This window comes from Citrus sinensis, chromosome 5 (genome assembly GCF_022201045.2).
Source record: "Citrus sinensis cultivar Valencia sweet orange chromosome 5, DVS_A1.0, whole genome shotgun sequence".
In the NCBI taxonomy this organism is placed as follows: domain Eukaryota; kingdom Viridiplantae; phylum Streptophyta; class Magnoliopsida; order Sapindales; family Rutaceae; genus Citrus; species Citrus sinensis.
The window spans coordinates 14,729,708-14,748,097 of NC_068560.1; the positions used below are offsets into that span (position 1 = coordinate 14,729,708).

At 33.3% G+C, this 18,390-nt stretch overlaps 2 protein-coding genes and 1 long non-coding RNA gene across 8 annotated transcripts; 1 reads left to right on the forward strand and 2 right to left on the reverse strand.

Annotated features, from left to right (window-relative positions):
- Positions 1-3,478: 3,478 nt before the first annotated feature.
- Positions 3,479-12,062, reverse strand: LOC102616483 (switch 2). 2 transcript variants are annotated; one of them, XM_006494734.4, is made up of 9 exons: positions 11,929-12,062; positions 8,821-9,204; positions 8,538-8,644; positions 7,424-8,348; positions 5,602-5,849; positions 4,928-5,054; positions 4,578-4,853; positions 4,146-4,419; positions 3,479-4,013 (listed from the first exon to the last, which is right to left on the reverse strand). In XM_006494734.4, the coding sequence occupies exons 2-9, from the start codon at positions 9,199-9,201 to the stop codon at positions 3,691-3,693; spliced, it is 2,661 nt and encodes an 886-aa protein (XP_006494797.2). In that variant the 5' UTR covers positions 9,202-9,204; positions 11,929-12,062; the 3' UTR covers positions 3,479-3,690. The 2 variants fall into 2 exon arrangements, with proteins under 2 accessions (XP_006494797.2, XP_015381829.2); XM_015526343.3 differs by lacking the exon at positions 11,929-12,062 and adding an exon at positions 9,410-9,432.
- On the reverse strand, positions 10,092-12,065 carry LOC102615401 (urease accessory protein F). 5 transcript variants are annotated; one of them, XM_006494732.4, is made up of 2 exons: positions 11,929-12,065; positions 10,092-11,061 (listed from the first exon to the last, which is right to left on the reverse strand). In XM_006494732.4, the coding sequence occupies exon 2, from the start codon at positions 11,059-11,061 to the stop codon at positions 10,327-10,329; it is 735 nt and encodes a 244-aa protein (XP_006494795.2). In that variant the 5' UTR covers positions 11,929-12,065; the 3' UTR covers positions 10,092-10,326. The 5 variants fall into 5 exon arrangements, with proteins under 5 accessions (XP_006494795.2, XP_024949943.2, XP_052296922.1 ...); XM_025094175.2 differs by having other exon boundaries at positions 10,092-11,083; XM_052440962.1 differs by having other exon boundaries at positions 10,092-11,443.
- A 108-nt stretch (positions 12,066-12,173) lies between these two features.
- On the forward strand, positions 12,174-18,144 carry LOC127902171 (uncharacterized). The gene is made up of 4 exons (XR_008054713.1): positions 12,174-12,520; positions 15,230-16,749; positions 16,857-17,584; positions 17,854-18,144. It is a non-coding gene; the product is annotated as an uncharacterized LOC127902171 (long non-coding RNA).
- Positions 18,145-18,390: the final 246 nt, after the last annotated feature.

The following is an 18,390-nucleotide window of genomic DNA, read 5'->3' on the forward strand; positions in this document are numbered from 1 at the left end:
AATTTATAATTAGATTTATGTCTGTGGTTGAAGCAAAACTCCTCCTTTTTTTTAATTATATATTAATGAACAGAGAAGAAGAATACCAAGAAGAAGAAGAATAAGTTAGAGGCATATCTCTCATAGGGTCAATGATGCACATTAGAGGGCCTTAGCCACATGAAGAAAATGATAGTTAATTGAGGTAATTAGACCAGCCCATCAGCTAAGCGCCGATCCCAATTAATATTTTTGTCTAGTGTTGTTTAATAAACACAATAATATTGATGAGAAACAATGATTAAAGAAAAAAGAATTACTTAACATATATATCGGGATTTGCTAGATTTTGTTTAGTTGCTGAGAAAGAGGAGCTAAACAAGGGTATCACACTATCTTTGACTAATAAATTATCATTGTTTTTTGTTCACTTTTCATCCCATATTAACTGTCCTCCTCGTTTGATTGAAAAAAAAAAGTGAAAAGAAAAGAAAACTTAGCTGTCCTCTTTTCTATCCGACTATAATGCTAATAGAAAAAGATAAATTTCACCACAATTTCACTATTTTTAAATTACCTTTCCTATTTTTAAAAATTTTAAGTCATTCATTTTTTTTCAAAAAATAAGGAAAAAATGGATGTGAATTGATTTTTTTTAATATAAAAGAGATAAATAAATATTTTAAAAATAAAAAGGTAATTTAAAAATAATTAATTTACAATAATGTGTAGAACTACTCATTTTAATAGAGTAATGATAGATATTTTAATTTTTTTTATCTTACATTTGATCCAAATAATGTCATTAATTAAATGACAGGTAATTCGTTACAAAAGTCTGAGTGAATTAATTATATTATCTCACCAACTAATTGATGAATGTCATATTATTTAAGATAATTTTTTAAAATAAAAAAATTTAAAATTCGCAACACTACTCATTTCAAAATCAAGAACACAGCTCTTTTTCACTTGTCACATGATAAGTCGCACAACTCCTTTTGAAAATCATCCCATGACTAAGTAAAAGACGAGTGGTGATGGGGAAACCATTTGGGCCTTGCATGAGCAAACGATTTAGGCCTAGGTCCAGTGCCAGAAATAAGTCTAGGAGCGACCTGATTAGCGGTGGCATAGTAAACAAACTAACCGGCTCAGGCAGTCAAAGCCCAAATAGAGCACAACACACATTGCTCTCTTCTTCCTCCACGATCAAAAATTTTTGGCGTCATTTTTTATGTGATACACTAAATTTCAAACATGCAACAAATGATATAAATATGAGACATGAAACATGAAATTTATATATGAAATACTAACAAATTATATGAAAAACTAAAAGTTAAATATGTGACATTAGACATTAACATTACTATTGTTAGATATGAAGCATTAAATGATAAACATGTAACTATTAGTATTACATATAAAATGTGGATAAAGAAGAATATAAGTGAGATGAATAAAAGTGAGATTGAAGATTATGAGGAGTGTGAATAAAGATGTAACTATTAGTATTACACATATGCATATATGGTTTACAAGGTATGGGTTGAATAAATTTTTTTGTTTCTGTGCCACAGTTGGTTAGAACTCTTTCATTACTTTCCAATTGCCCAACAAGAAGACCGAAAAATTTTGTTTGAGGAAGTTTAATTCTTTATTTTTTAGATATAGCAATTTTCTATAGTGGCTTCTGGTTGGCATGGAGGCTTTTGTGGCTGATTTGTTTGTGGCTAATTTGTCTTATTCTTAACTTATTGCAAAGGTTAAGGTTAATCTAGAAGGTATTACTTATTTGTAGGTTTTGTGCATTAATCATTCTCTTTGAAAGAATTTAGGAAACCCAGAAGCAGTAATTTTCAGATTCTTATAATACACGAGAAACAAATATTTGTTTTAGTGGCACTTCTCATTGTATCATGATTTGTGGATTTCATAAATTAGTAATCTCAATAATACTCTTTAGACAGTCACCTAATGTATTGGCAATTCTATGAATGGCGAGCATGTTTCATGTTTTGATGCTTTTTAAGTATAAGTTTTCACTAATTGGCCTTTGGTTCCATGTGAGAAACCTTGCAACGAGCCTCCATAAGAGTTTTATGGGGGTTAATTTCAGTATTCCCTCAATTATCAACATAATTAAATGAAAACAGTCTCTCCCTTACGAATGTGAAGGTTGATTCTGCTGAAAAGGCATTAGTGCTTCCTAAAGAGGACAATGTTGCAACAACACCTTTATCAAGAAAGGATGTAATTATATTCAAGCTCAATAAACATTATTTCTCTTTCACGTCTTTTGTGGAATTGGCATATTAATTTCTTGCCAAGCAGCATAAATGTAGCACGTTCTATAGCTTTGTGCACTGTATCTTTAGTTACACAAACTATTCTTATGGAAAAAATAGTTGAAGAAAATTTCCTTATGATATGCTGCCTCAGATTCCCAGTTCTTAACTCTTTATAATATCTCTGAAGTAGAATTCTTTGGTCAATGAAGCCTATTGTTTTATTGACAACTTGCAAAACGTGCTTGGTTCCCACATTATCTAATTCAATGTATCTACTTTATTGTATCATACTTTAAAAAGAAGCTACCTAAATAGTTATAAGAAATATGCTTTGTTGATTCAGAGTGAAGAATTCAAAATGTATGAACTGATCCTCAGTCATCATTAATTCCAATTTTTGGTATGACAGACATCCATTTGCAGATTACAACACAGCCTCCTTTTGAAAGTTACGGACCTAATTGATAATCATTTTGTGATTAGAACAATTTTTGGCGACTTCGTCTTGATTAAGTTCTGATGCCAAGTAAAATTTCCTTTGCTTTTTGTAAATCCCACACTATCAATCCAAATTTTGTTCTTATTACAAAAGGAATAATAGAACAACCTCGCGCTGCTCATCTATTTTTCGGAAGGGAAGGAAAAAGATATGTTTAGCACCATAATAGAAGTAATATTTTGTTCTTATTACAAAAAGATATGTTTGCTATGAGGTGTACACGATTTGTTTGTATGGTGAAGAGCTTGCCCTGCCAAAGCCTTAACAAGTATTTTTCCTTAAACAGATCTCTGCCCAGGCTTCAAAGCCAGACTTGGATCATCACAAGGTATTTTCCACCATTGTTTATTGTCAATTCAGTGAGATGAACATGTACCTCTGCTTGAAGGGGAAAAAGGGGGGTTGAAGGGTGGCGGGTGGGTGAATGAGGTGAAGAAAATAGTGTGATTACATGAGTGTTAATTGTTGTGACAAGCTAACTCTGCCTTTTGACAGGCTTTTACAGAATCGATAGCAGAGCACGATTACAACCTACAAAAAGATCTGCAGGAACAAATCAGGAAGACATCGAAGGTATTGTTGATCCATACACATTGACAAAAATGTTGTTCATTAACTTTAAATCCTAATTGTATTTTTGACTGCTGCAGCCTTCTGGTTCTCATTCATCAAAGGCAGTATCCAGATTTAAGATGAAGAGAGGAAGTCGTTGCCAAAGTAACTCTAGGCTGTAGCTTGTTTTTTCTTTTTCTGAAAAGAAAATGGGGAAAAGAATATATTATTTACATTTTCTTTGGTAGAATCAGGCGCAGCCACCCTAAAGAAAAGAGAAAAGAATCTACATCTTTGTATAATGACATGATACAATGGCGAGTTACATACTTCTGATATATTTACAAATCAGCAAAAATAACACAGTCAACCCTTGGGTATCTTCTTTCTCTTCCTATAGTCTTGCAGTAGTTTCTCCCTTGCTGAAGGAGTTGCAGATAAGATCCACTTGCTGAATTCAAACACATCCATACCCATGAACCTAGCAAGAAGGCTGTATTCTATGTTCTTACGATCTTTGGACGAAGCGAGGCTCTCTTTACCATCTGCACAATCCAACAAGTTTCTTCTCTTGGAATGGATTGGCGGAGGCCGTGAACTCAAATCCTGGGGGATGCTCTCTTCTTTCTTCCTTTGAAAACCAGGCTGCTTGTTGACAATGTCATCATTGCGATGAGCATAGACAATGCCTGAACATGATCAATGGTTAGATGATTGACCAGATATCTTAATAACTCATTATTCCATTCATATTCAACTCTATACTCCCTAATCAATGTATAAAATCTTAACTACGGTAAAAACACACAAGTTGAACTTACCCATGTCTTCAAGGAGCGGTTTAGATGTCCTAGCCATCTCCGGATCACTGGATTTTCTAGTCTTAGATCCTGTTGAAAGTAATGTATTTGAGTCTTTAGAGGAAACAATATGGGTTTCAAGCCCCTTAAATCCCTGATTTGTACAATGATGCCGCTCCTGTTGTTGTCCCTGTTCTTCATGTGACTCGATAATTTCACTAGTGAAAAGGTTATCAGAGAGATCACGAAATAGATTGCAGATTCCAAAAAGCTCGCCTTGAAATTCTTTGCAATCCTGACAAAAGGTAATTGTGTCAAATGCAAGCACGCTAAACATTCGAATACAGAATCTAAAAACTAGAGCAAAGCAGTCAGCTTCTGATAAACATTTCTTCTATACACACCTCTGCTCCCTCTAACCATGCAACCAGGAAAAAATAATAATAATAATACCTGGACACCTTCAAAATATCGTTTTTCCAACTTTCCGGAAACAGCAATATTTGATAGCTGCTGTTTGTACACCTGACGGGTATAAACAAGTTCCTCGAGGGAGCCAGCAGAAAGAAGGCGGAATACGATGACATGCCGCTTCTGCCCAAAACGAAATGATCTGTCCTGGGCTTGTAAATCTTGGGCAGGATTCCAGTTTGGATCAAATATAACCACACGATTTGCACTTACAAGATTCAATCCAAGCCCACCAGCTCGAGTTGATATCAGGAACACCTGAAGTAGGAATTAAGAAATCAGTGTCCAAAAGGAATTTAGAGCACAAAATTCCTATTCAATTTAGAATATACCTGTTTGCTTGGACTTGAGTTGAAGTCATCAACAAGAGACTGGCGCAGATTGCTAGGAGTAGAACCATCAAGTCTTGAAAAGCTGTATCCTTTCCGAATGAGGAACTTCTCCAGTATGTCCAGCATCCTGGATGCAGCAGTTCAATGTTAAGAGCAGAAAAAGGAGTCCAATCAAAACGAAGGTGCTCTCACTAACAAGGATGATGAAAAATTGTAACTGTGTCCCAAAGAATAAAAAGTTAACTCAGCAACAAAATTTTATATCCAACAAACTTAGAAATGCCAATCAATCAAATTTATCACCAGATGACCAATTTCCATCTACTGCCATTCAGAAAAATGTGAGGCTGGATAACTTCCACGCATCAACTGATATGTGACGCAAATTAATTTCTACTAGCTTCATCAATTACTTGATGTCATTGAGTTGAAGCTGAGATACTGGCCCATTGATATGTGACAAACTTCTCATTAAAACTAAAGATAAACTTAATACCTAGTATAGCTTCATCAATTACTAGATGTCTTTCAGTTGAAGCTGGGATACTAACCCTTAAAATTTCATTATTATTTTGGCAAATAGCCAATGCATAAAAAATACTAAGATAGGATGATAATGGCTGTAGTCTCTCTCATACTTTAGTGTTTTAATAAGTGGGTTGATTGAACATCACCTGACTGAGTAACTGAAGAGAAGAATTTTGTCGCCCTTTGAAGCCCAAGAGTACATTAACTTTTCCAAGGCTCGCATTTTACCACAACTTTTAACATCACTCAAGCCTATGAAACTCTCGTTTTGAGCGTTTCCTCCCACCAAATCAATATCAGGTCCAAAGACAGCCGAGGCTAACTCTGCATCCTTCCTCTGTTTATCTGGTTCATCTCTGGGGTTAGGCTTAATAAGCTCCAGGTGATTGCTAATCTGTGACACAGTTCCAAAATGTAAGCATCAACCCAGGATACAGTTGATAACAGCAATTATCTACCACCTAAGGATTTGAGGATACACATACTTTTGAGGAATGTAACGCCACCTTATGGAAAATAACATAAATGACTTATGTTCACACCATATAAAATACTACTCTGTTTCAACAAAAAGCAAGTGTACGATTTTTCAAAGAATTGATAACAAAACTACCAGCTAATCCAATGGCTCAGTGGATGGTCCTTCCAGCATATACAGTGAACTCAAGGGCTTGTAAAGCTTATACCTAGAGTATCGAGTTGATTGAGAACTCGTTCAGGGCCCAAGTGTTAGGTCACCAAAGGCTTGTTCCCAAGATCCAAGGCTCTTGTAAAGCAAATGCACATATCATGAGTCCATATTATGTTTGGAAGTATGTATTCTCCATAATCTAAAGAAAAATGGTTTCAATAACCATAAATAAGGTTTTATGAAATCATTAAAATCTTTTTTATTGAACAGTAAATGTTCGCTTAATCCCTATATTTTGACTTAAGAGCTCGTTTAGTCCTTATGTTTTAAAAAATGTCTTCAAAACACCCCCACAGTTAAATATGTTACATTCTTACCTCTTACTTTTTCTTTTCTATTACAATAATACCTACACAACAATATTCTTGACATTAATTAATTTATCTATAAAAAATTTAATAACAACTTAACCAATAAGTATTTGTTAACAAATTAATCAATTCGTGTGAAAGAACTAGTATTTTTTGTTCCTGTTATAAATAAACTAATATCAGCCAACTTAAAGCAATATTTAATATCCTTGCAACAATTTTACTAATAATTATTTTATAAAAAGTCAATTTACCAAATTAATCGTAAAAGTAAATAATAATAAAAATATTTGTGTAAATTTTTATGTTACTTTGGAGGTTAATTTGATAAATTATCATATTGTTCTTTCCATTATTATTTCACGAATATTGTTACAAGAATATTATTGTAAAAAGGAAACAAAAAGTAAGGACAAAAGTGTAACATATCTAACAGCATAGGTATCTTGAGGTATTTTTTTAAATATAAAAATTGAAGGAGCATTTAACTCAAAATATAAGAACTAAACGACATTTATCCTTATTCCAGTCACAAAAGGAATGCTAATCTAGAACAACATTCAATAGCTATATATGTGCTGAAATGATAGCTAGATCTTTTGTGATTTTTAGGTCTATACTTCCTCCTAAATTCTGACACATCCGCAGAAAGTGTTAGAATACACTGCACCAAGTATTTTAAATAACCTGCTTTCCTTATCAAATGTTTTATTGAGTTCCAGTTTCATAAGGCAAACAGCAATCAATTTAGAAGTCAAAATTTAGTTCAACTACATTTCACTTTAGTATAATCTCACATTTTACTTTAGTATAATCTCACTGAAAGACCAAAACCACTTTTCTTCAAAAAAAATAAATAAATCCAACCATAAAACTGTGAAGATTTTGTAGCCTTACAGCAACTATAAGTAGCAATTTCTTGACCAATCAAAGCTAACTAAACTGCAAAATTTTAAAGATCATTACCTGTTGGAGTTTGACAAGGCATGGAAGGACAAGGCAAAAGGGGCATGAATCACACCCATCAAGGTTATCCCTGTGAAGATAACGCCATATAATCCCATCCGGTACAATCCTTTTGCAACATTCAACTTGGGTAAGAGGGCTTCCACAGCTACAAGGAAGATCCTTATTAATGAGGCACTGGATCTCTGGTAGTTGAAGCAATCTTCTATATGCTCTTTTTTGCAAATCACTCATTGTACAGAAAACCACATTATCTTCCTTTCCCATCATAAGATGTCCAATAGTCTCTTCCTTTGTCCTCCTTAACAAATATTTACGGAGAACTGCAACTAGGTGTTGTTTTCGTTCATCAGCAATCCGGATAAATCTTTCAGGAGCAGTTAATCTCTGGCCATGCTTGAGAGGTTCATCATAGAACTCCCTGAAATGTTCCCGTGTCCCCAGTGATCCAGGTGCAACCCAGTCAAAGAGATTGTACAGTTCCATAATTTTGTTTTGCATTATGGTTCCCGTGAGACCAATACGATTTCGTGTTTTTAGTTCTAAACATGCCATATAAAGTTTTGATTTTTCATTCTTAAGCCTATGGGCTTCATCAACAATCACTATCTCCCAATTGACCTCTGACAAAATACTTCCATGAATTCTGTATGAGTCAAAACTAGTAATAAGCACCTCAACTCCACATGCCTCTAGTTTTTCAAGAATCATATCACGATTTGGACCATGGTAAATAGAGACATTAAAGGTAGACCACCTAGAGAATTCAATCTCCCAGTTCTGGATTACAGAAGAAGGGCAAATTATCAGCACATAACCCTTCTTGTCCACCTTATTATCTTTCAATATTGTAGAGTCACTAGATTCATCTTTCCCAAACACAGCAGCAAGAAATGCAATTGTTTGAATTGTCTTTCCAAGCCCCCTAATCAAACATTTAGAAGGCCACAATGAGCTCTGATAGCACAGCAAAAAGAATTTAACAAAATCCAAAACAGAAAAGTATAGGGTACTTGTTGTCAGGCTAACAACGTTGCCTCTAGACCCTATCCACACCCGTTGCTTCAGTCGAAAATGAGAGATAAAGTGTGATCAATGTAACAAATGTACTCACATGTCATCACCAAGAATACCTCCATGTTTGTTTTTGTATAATTTGTACAAGAACTTCACTCCCTCCCTTTGATGTTCAAGCAACCTACAGTTGATCGATGCCGGAACCTGAAAAAAAGTCAAACAAACTTTCAAACTTCTAATAATACACCTGCAAGCATATTCTCAAATACTCATACTCTAACCACAATGAATCTAAACAAATTAAAAATTCAATTTGCTCAGAAAATAGTTGTATAATCATTACAAGAATTTTTCTTAAAAAAAAAGTAGAAATTTGACACCTGTATAATTGGATATTCTCCATCTTTTGACAAGACCAATGGCTCAAATGGGCCTGTATGATCAAACTGAAACTGACCCAACTGGTGTCTACCGAATTTTTCTTGTTCTTGTTCTTTCTCCTTTTCTTCATCATCAAAAACATTGCTTTTTTCAACCGGGGCCTTCTCTCTTCGGGTTTCTGGGTTCTGTTGTGGCAGAGAAAAGTTGTAAGTTTCTCCAAGTCGTTGCAGTTGCTGTGCAAGAGATGATTTTGGGGGCCTTCTTGGTATGATTAATGTGTCGTTTGATGATTCTTGGGATACTGATGAAGATTGACTGAAATTTGATGGGAAATTTGAACAGGGTTTTAGGCTTTCTTTAAAGCTGCGCAGCAATGACATAACCTGGGGGGTTTGAAGAAATACTTTAGCATCAATTCTCCACAATTTGGATTTTATGTTTTTAACTTGAGAGCTTTTGATGGATTCAATTTGTTTTCTTTTCCTAAAAATGTTTTTGGTGTTTCCAGAAAACAAATTAAATTATTTTGAATCGGCTAAGTTGGATTATCTCTAACTTAAGAACAAGGAAAATAGGTACAGTTAAAACCTCCATGTCCCTGCTTCACCAGTCACCACAATGAGATACTGCAATTTCAGCTATTTGTCCCTAATGAATATAGATAATAATCACTAAAAAGAAAATATCATAACACAGTTTTGAAATCTTTTCCTGCAAAAATAAATACTAATGGTTTAACTACCAGGAGACGAAAAACAAAGAAAGGCAGACAAGTAATCCGTACTAGTACTGCATCCTCGTTAAAGTAAAGCACTTGTCAATGTGAGGACTCATATTCCAAAGATAAAGCAATTATTTATATATTAGATTTCTGTCATGAAGATTAAATCTATATAAAGGCAGCTAAATTAATGTTTGCATAAAACAGTTCAAATCCCAGACAAAGTTCAAAATCATGGGAAAATAAACAACCCAACTCTTTCTTTCTAAACTAAACAAAAATGAGGTAGAAGCTTAATCTCAGCTTTTTCCTTGTACTTGACAAGAGTCATCATACCATGTCATTTACTTGTACAGCTCCCAAACTCAAGCAATCAACTTTGTAAGACACAACTTTTGTGTTTATGTCTCCAAAATACAATAATTAACGAGCAGATCGTGCCAGCAATTTATTTTTAAAAAAAAAAATCTGATGATACTATTAGAAGCACAAGTATGATACATAACTACTACAGAATGGTATCAAGCAAATTTTCAAAACTTCTTTCAATGAAAGAATCCATATCAACTTGTATTTGTATTTAAGATTGACAAAAATGAAATAATTCACAATCATCAATAGGGAAATGTAGAGAAGACACTCAAGCATAGGGAATTATGATGATGAAAATATTGTTATTTTTATCTTGCCCCAACTAGTTGAGACAGAGTTGTGCTCAGTGACAAGTAATAATAAATAATAAGTATTTACTAAAGCAATTGACAAACAAGCTTTATCTAGGATTTCAGGAACAGAACAATCTAGAAAACAGGTAGGCATGGCACCCTTGTACTGTATCAAGCAGAGGAGAAGTCTGGCACGCTTCCTCCACAGCACGGTCCTTCCATTTTTTCAACATAGCTTCAGCAACAAAAGCAATCTGATGTTGCAATACAGCCGCACCAAGTGGTCCGACTAAATTCAACCTTGTTGCAGCAGAAATAATGTCTCTAAGTGTGATAAACATATAAGCCCTCTGAGAAGTTCCTCTATGCAATCCAAGAAGTCCACAGATAATCCCAAAAAGAGGAGCATGATGGAAAGCAACATCTCCAAAGTTGAGAGAGATTTCCCTCATTTTCTTCAGCGATGGGACTTCTGTAAACACCGAGGCAGCCACCCTCAAAAGTGCTGAACCTTGCGCAGTCGATGCTTTTCGACTTACTTCATTAGTTAAAGTGGCATCCAACATTCTGTCAAGTTTATGCCAGGTTTCTAAATCTGGACTCGTAGTTGCGGTGCACACAAAAGGAAGGAGCAAGCTGCCAGTATTCTCCAAGATATGAATCACATATGTCCGAAGATCATCAGGAGATGATATTAACCGAGCTTGAATTGCTGCCTCAAGACCAAATGAATGTGCAAATCCACCCGTAGGGAGAATGGAATCGAGAAGCTGCCATTCACTCCAATGTAAAGGTAATTCTACAGATGCTTGTTTTTCTTTTCCATGGCTTACATTCGCCTGATCATCCTCCATCTATTAAATGAAGACCTAAGGGCTAAGGCATTAACAATTAACCAGCATATGCAGTTGCCTTAATTAGAAACAAACCAAAAACCATTGAGAACTTTATGCATATATAAAAAGGTTAAATAAGCTGAAAAGGGATGCTAACAATCCATTATATTTTTACCATCATCTATCTGCATTAATATGTACAGCTACCAACTTAATGTAATAATGGTGGGCTGATGCCCTGAAAAAAAAAACCCTCACTGAAGGGCTCAACAATAAATTCCCTTCCCACAAATATGAAAAAGTGGATGGCCCATTCTGTGGAGAAAGGGTGCCCGACTTCTCCTCTGCTTGATACAGCAAAAGGGTTCCGTGTCTACTTGTTTTCTAGATTGTTGTGTTCCTGAAATCCCAGGAAAAGGTTGTTTGCCGATAGCTTTACTGAATGCTTATTACTAAATACTTATAATATGAATTCAATTTAGACTCCCAATAAACCTCAAAATGGTAAAATTTGCAGTGTAGCAAATTAGAAAACGCAAAAAAAAAAAAGAAAAAAAAAAAGAGAAAAGCACAACAAACACCAAAGAGTGACATGATAGTTTGTTCTTTATCTTCCCAAATTGTATTATCATCATCAAGTTTCTACTAGATAAAATAAAATTTACAAAAAGAGAGAGAGAGAGAGAGAGAGAGATCACATAAAGTTTATAAAACAGGTTAAAGTCACAAGACAAAAGACAATCTCATTGAAGCAATTGAATTTAGATAAGCAAATGGAAGGATGACTTTCAAATTTGAATTTTATCCTACATCTATAACAGAGTTTAATAACTGTTGTTTTATTAAGTGTGAAAAAATAATAATAATAATAATAAAATAACTTACTTCAGTCGACGCTTCCGGTGGACCACCGACGTGGAAGCTGCGCAGACCTGGAGCTAGCCGGCCACTATATTGACATTTAACAGATGACAATGGCGGTTATGATTTCTTTATCCTTGTTAATAATATGTGGGCAGTTGTATTACATTATCGTGTAACTGGGTACACATGGCTGCCACGTAATTAGTGTCTTGAAAAATATGTCATATAATATAAAAGAGGGAAGCAAAACGGAAGATTAAGGAAGAAATTTATTAGGGATTTGTCCCGGACATACCCCAAACACAGGGTATTTAGCTAAATACACCCTTATATTCCAAAATTCTTCATATATGTCTTTTAATATATGCAATTACAAAATTACACTAATTCAAAACCTAAATCATCTCAACCACTCACGTCCAGGTCGCATAACACAAACCCCAAATTTCATTCACGACCAGCGTTCGTTAAGGTGTCCGATGAAGTTGTTCCGGTGGGCTTTGAGATGAGGTGAACACCAATGACGCTTCTATTGCTTTTATTTCGCGCTCTTTCTGCTGCTTGTTCTAGCACCCAAATCTATTGTTTTAAATGGAAATTGGCCAAATTAAAGGTGAGTCACCACATCTACAATTGATTTTTAGCTTGTGCTGGTTTTATTGCACTGTTTTTTGTTGTCCTATTTTGAATATCTTGTCAATTTTATTAAACTTTAACGTGACAATCTTGTGTAAAACCTACGATGGGTTTTGGCTTTGCTTCAAGAGGCAATCATCAATGGAACTTTTAGATTAGGGTGAACAATTTAATATTTATTTATGCAACAGCTTTATATATATTTAACTGTTTGTATGAAGATTAAAATCCAATGTGCTTCAAACCTTAGGATAAAGAATCTTTTGCTATAATTATCAGTACAAATGCAACTAAAGCTGGACACTTTTTCCTTGTGAGATTCCAAGTTTTTCATCTGTGGCTCAAGGAAGGATTCACTTGTGATATATTACAAAGGAGTAAATATAGTGCTTGTGTATTGCCTAAATGGAGTGTTGTGTATATAGAAAGGCTGAGAAAATTGATCGTTTGTTTATTACTTCATGTTTAAGGGTTTTGTATTAACAAAAGGATAATGAAGTTTTTTCAAGTCATTCCAACTTCCTGTACCTCTTTTTTTTTTATGGATAATAATTATTTTTCTTAGACGGTAGAAAGTCAAGTCTTTATGAAGTTATATTGTGCAGCTTCTATTTAGATTATTTGGCAAGAAAAGAATAGGAGAGTTCTTGATGATGCTTACGAGGGACTTATTTTTTCCTATTTTGTTTTGCCTTGATGTTGGCTAGTCATTCATCTTTACTATAATCCTTCTGTTTGATCTAATAAATCTATTAGGCAGGCAGTTTACTTATGGTAATGTGATTTGATTACTCGGCAAGAGGCTATTAAGAGGACAATTGACTCCAATTCACACTTTGGAACTAAAAATTAGTTAAAGAGAGAAGGGTCAGCCAAGGCTTATGTACTTCATTCCCAAGTGAAAAATTCAAGCCATCTCTTTTCCTTTACATCCTAATTAGTTATAGAGCTTGATTTGAGTTAAAAAATTTTAAATACCAGTTGGCAAAGAATAAATGTCAAAATATACTAATTAAAACAAAGTGAGATTAGTTAATTAGATACTAATTAATGTCAAACTATATAATTGTAGAACCAGTGGATGCATGCATGCATGTTAGCCTCCACCATACAAACATTATTTTATTTTACCGTTTACATCGATACGAAAAATTGTAGATTGTAGTAAAAAACTATTTATTATAAGCAATCAATAATATGTAGAATCTGCTTGTTAAATGTCTTCCTTTTAATTTAAAAAAAAAAGCGGTCTACATTATCTCATTCTCATATTCTGGTTCTGAGGCTCCTTATGTCACATGTGTTGCTAGTATCTGTAGTTGTTGGTAATCGAAGAGATATGGAACTTGTTTTGTTTTCAAATCTTCGTCTTTCTGATGTTTGGCTGTGATGTGGTTTCTAATACTCTACTTTCACTGCATGTAATACAAAATGATTGGTTACAATTGGCCAATTTTCTTAATTGATTTCTGACTGTAAAAAAAAATTATATTTGTTGCTTCTATGTTGCGTGATCATTTAGCAAATTGAATTCACATCCAAAAAAATTAATAAATAAATAAAACTTCTTGCAATTGTCATATAAAAATTACTGGACCTTAGTTGCCTAATCACTACTATACTCGACTGCCACGCCATGTATTTTGATCGAAAAAATTACAACAATGATAATGAATTTAAAATATTATTTTTATTAGAAGCTGAAATTGATGATGTAGATATGCATTATAAGTTTAGAGTACATGCATTTTTTAATTTGAAAATTGGCCTAGACTTTCTATGTTCCCAACCGATTAGCCGCCACATTTTGGCCAACTAGCCACTATAATTCAAATACTTACATTTTATTCCTAAAACTTTTGGAAATTATTATATGGACCAAAAAATTTTAAGTTTCTGCAAATAGGTCTAATTTCAAAATTTAAAACAATATTTATTGAAATCAAAGATTACAAAACTCTTTCATTTTTGTCCATACATTGAACAAAAACCAATTTCATAAAATACTTGATTTATAATTATATAACCTTTGGTTTATGAAAAAATGATAATTTATAAACATTTCTAGAAGCTTGGAATCTGCTCTCAGTTGCTTCTTTTATTTTTTTTCCCGTCACCCGCTCTTTCTATCAGTAATTTATGATTTTCTACTGCTGCCTGGGCAGGTTGATAAGCAAATTCTTCTGCCTTGTTGATTGCTTAGTTGTGTGTTATACTGATTTATATATCATGTGACGGTAATCGTTTATTTCTTATTTTTGTTTGTAAGTCCTTTAAAATTATTTTAGTTCATGGTTATGGTCAATAACTTTTGATTTGATGGGTTTGCTGTTGTAATAATTATTTCATTTTCTATTAAGGCAAATTATTTTTGTTCTAGTCAATAACTTCTGCCTTGTTTCTAAGTCCTCAAAAAAACATATTTGCTGCACATCTTTTATGCATTACTTTATTTTCTACAGAGGCAATGAATCATTTATGCTTTATATACTCGACTGTAGTTGTGTAATAAATACTTTACTCGACTATAGTCGTGTAATGAATACTTTACTCGATTGTAGACGTGTAATGAATACTTTACTCGACCAGAATGCCTTGTAACTTTTTTGATTGGTTTAGAATTTATTATTATGCAATTTTTTATTTGTATTTATATTATAATACAAATATTTTTGTGTTTATGCAGATGGAACTATAAATCAAGGAATATGAATACTTCAAAGTAAAGATTTCTAATTGATCACCACTAGATGCAGTGGAGGACATAAAAATAAAACTCTCTGAAGAGCATAAAGTATTCTCAGGCGTTATTGTTTAAGTCAGTTTTTGGATGTAAAAGAGTTGAAGTTTTCTGCTCAATTACTCCATAGCATATTATTGAGAGAAGTGAAATCAGATGAGAAGGAAATATGGTTTAGGATTGGACGTAAAAATATTTCATTTTCAATTGAGTAGTTTGCCTTGGTAATGAGATTAAATTGCAATCTATCGTATGAGCCCAATACTGAAAATAATGACAATGATGATAGAATATTGATGAGTTCTTAGATGGAAATTGTGTAATCACAACAAAAGTACTTCGTGAAAAGTTCATGAAGCCTGAATTAGATAATAACATGAAAATAGTCAAACTTGTTGTGTTATACTTTGTAAAGTTGGTATTACTTGAAAAGGACAATAGAAATTATATAAATGAAACTAATGTTCTCCTTGTGGATAATTTTAATGAGTTTAATGAATATCCATGGGGATGCATTTCTTTCAAGATGACCATTGACAGTTTGAGAAAAGGTGTTGCAGACCATGTGGCTAAGCATAAGGAGAAGTCAAATACGGCTTGTAAATACAAAGAAGCAACGTATAGTGTGCATGGGTTCCCCCATGCCTTTTTGATAACAAAACTAAACTAATTTCTATATCGCTTATTGAGTTCTAGAACAAGTGTTCATTGTTTTATTTTGTTTTGTTTTTTGCAAGGAAATTCCTTATTTGTAAAATAAGATAATATTTGCTTAATGGATTTGTCGCTGATTTTTAATTGTGTGATATATTCATGGTCTTGGCTTTAACAAAAATTCTTGCTCAATTTCTATCCATGGTCTTGGCTTTAAATTAAAATATTCATATTAAGTTCGTTTAATGCAAACTTACTTTAGTAATTGCTTAATTGGACCCACCAACAACTAAGAAGTAAGTAGAGTTGTTAGTATAATCTATTTATTTATAATTTACCATCTTTTTATTTATATTGAAAATAAATTGTGTCATCGATTATACAGGTGTAGGTATATGAAGCTGTTTCCGTCATTGGTGATAAATGTGCAAAACGTTATGGTGATTTATTTTCTAGGATTTTGAGACAGAAATCGACAGAACTTAAAGATTTAGAAGAGATTCAAAAGAAGATATTTAATAAAAAAGCCTTCAGGATGATTTTCATAAAAAAATTACATGTTATCGAAGATGTGGAGGCAAATAAACATTATATGAGGTATTTTAGTAAAGATGAGTGACTTGAAGAGATTGATGAAGAGAATAATAATGATATTGAGTCAAATAACCACCTAGAGGTGAATCCTTCACATGATGATAGTGAATCACATGATAGTGAATCAGAAGGTGCTCCTACCTTCAGTGCTCCAAGAACATTGCCCCCAGAACATTTAAACGAACCAACATCAATACCAGTTGACGTCACAAAAAAAGGTAAGTTATTGCTATATTATTGCTATATTAAACGTTTTAGTTTATAAGTACTTTTTCGATTGTGCATGCAAATCTAATATTTCGAAATTTTTTTGCTTAATTATTAGGGTGGTCCATCTCGAAATGCCTCTAATGCATTTCATGGTTCTATTGTCGAGGAGAAGATTAATCATCTTGGTTGTCGCATTCAAAATATTGAAGAAAATATCACAAAGATGGAAAATATGATGATGAATATGGGCACAAAGATTGATAACATTGAGGAAAAAATTGGTCATATTGACTTGATCGACGGTAAATTGAACAAGCTTATTCAGTTACTTGAGGAGTCTTCGCCTACAGAGTCTTAGGCATTTCATTCTAATGTTTGATACATAAAACAATTAATATTTTTTCATTGAGTATATATGTTTGGTTAATTTTCAAACAATTTCATTGTTATGTCTATAGCCTATGAACAATCCTATAGACATGTCATTGGTCTCACCAATGCAACAACCTTTGGAGATGCTCGTCAATCTTTGTGGCATAGAAAATGATACACTCCCATTGAAGATGCCAGATGATTGTGCTAGTACAAAGAGGGATCCTATTATCATCTCAACGCAAGGAAAAGATTATAGATTGGTGTATAATTTACGAAAGAGAAGAGATAGAAAAACTTCGACTTTTTTACGGACACGGTATACCAATTCCTTGAAAAAGCCGCGAGAGACATCGGATGTTGAGGCGCACCCTCTAGAGACAGTGGACTTTGAAGTGCATCCCCATATACCCCAGGAGGAGTTATTGGAGTTGCAACGATGGATGGATATCGTCAATGATAAAAAAAACCGTAAGTTATCCTATATTATGATATTAGATTTTTATAAATTTTGATTATTATAATATATGTTTATTTAACACCTCTAGTAATCTTATAATCTATTTTATGCAAGAAATTTATCGATTTGACTCTTATGGAGGTTAATTGAGAATTTTTTCGTAAATTATATACATTGGTGTTAGAGTGCAATTTATGCACTAGTTTTGCATTGTTTACTTCCCTTAATATCGATGTTTTGCACTTAATTATAGTGATTTACTTGTGATTTACTTTTATAGGTGCAATTCAATTGATTGGTGATAAAATTGAACTACAAGATGGTGTTTAAGGATTATTGTTCTCTTGGAGAAATTATGAGCGGCAGAAGAACTTTGTTGATAAGGCGTGGGCGCGTGCTGTCAACTGCAAACCTGCAGTTTTTAGTTTAACGTGTTTTGTATTTTTGGTTATTTTTGTAATTACGAATTTAATATTTCAGATATTAGTATTTTATTTTAAATAGAATTCTAGAGTAGAAGAGAGAGAGAGTATTTAAGGAAGGAATCTATTGTGAAAAAAGGGGGATTTTGGATTGGAGAAAAAGAAAGAAACCCTATATCTAATTTTTCTCTTCTCTCTATGAAGAACTAAACTTATTTTTCTGGTTGAAGGATAATGAAGCTTTGATTCATCACTACTGTGAGATTTTTCTTATGCTTTAATTGTTTTATTACTTTTTGGGTATTTGTTTATTCTCTGAATTAGTTTCATGATTATGTTTGTTAATTAGGTAATTGACCACTATTTAATTATCAACTTAATCTATTGTCAATTAA

Coding starts and splice junctions, on each gene's coding strand:
- LOC102616483 (XM_015526343.3), bottom strand. Junction 8,645..8,820: donor GAGAATATCCAATTATACAG/GTGTCAAATTTC, acceptor ACTTTTTTTCAG/GTTCCGGCATCGATCAACTG. Junction 4,014..4,145: donor ACCGCTCCTTGAAGACATGG/GTAAGTTCAACT, acceptor GATCATGTTCAG/GCATTGTCTATGCTCATCGC.
- LOC102615401 (XM_006494732.4), bottom strand. CDS start 11,061: ATGGAGGATGATCAGGCGAATGTAAGCCATGGAAAAGAAAAACAAGCA.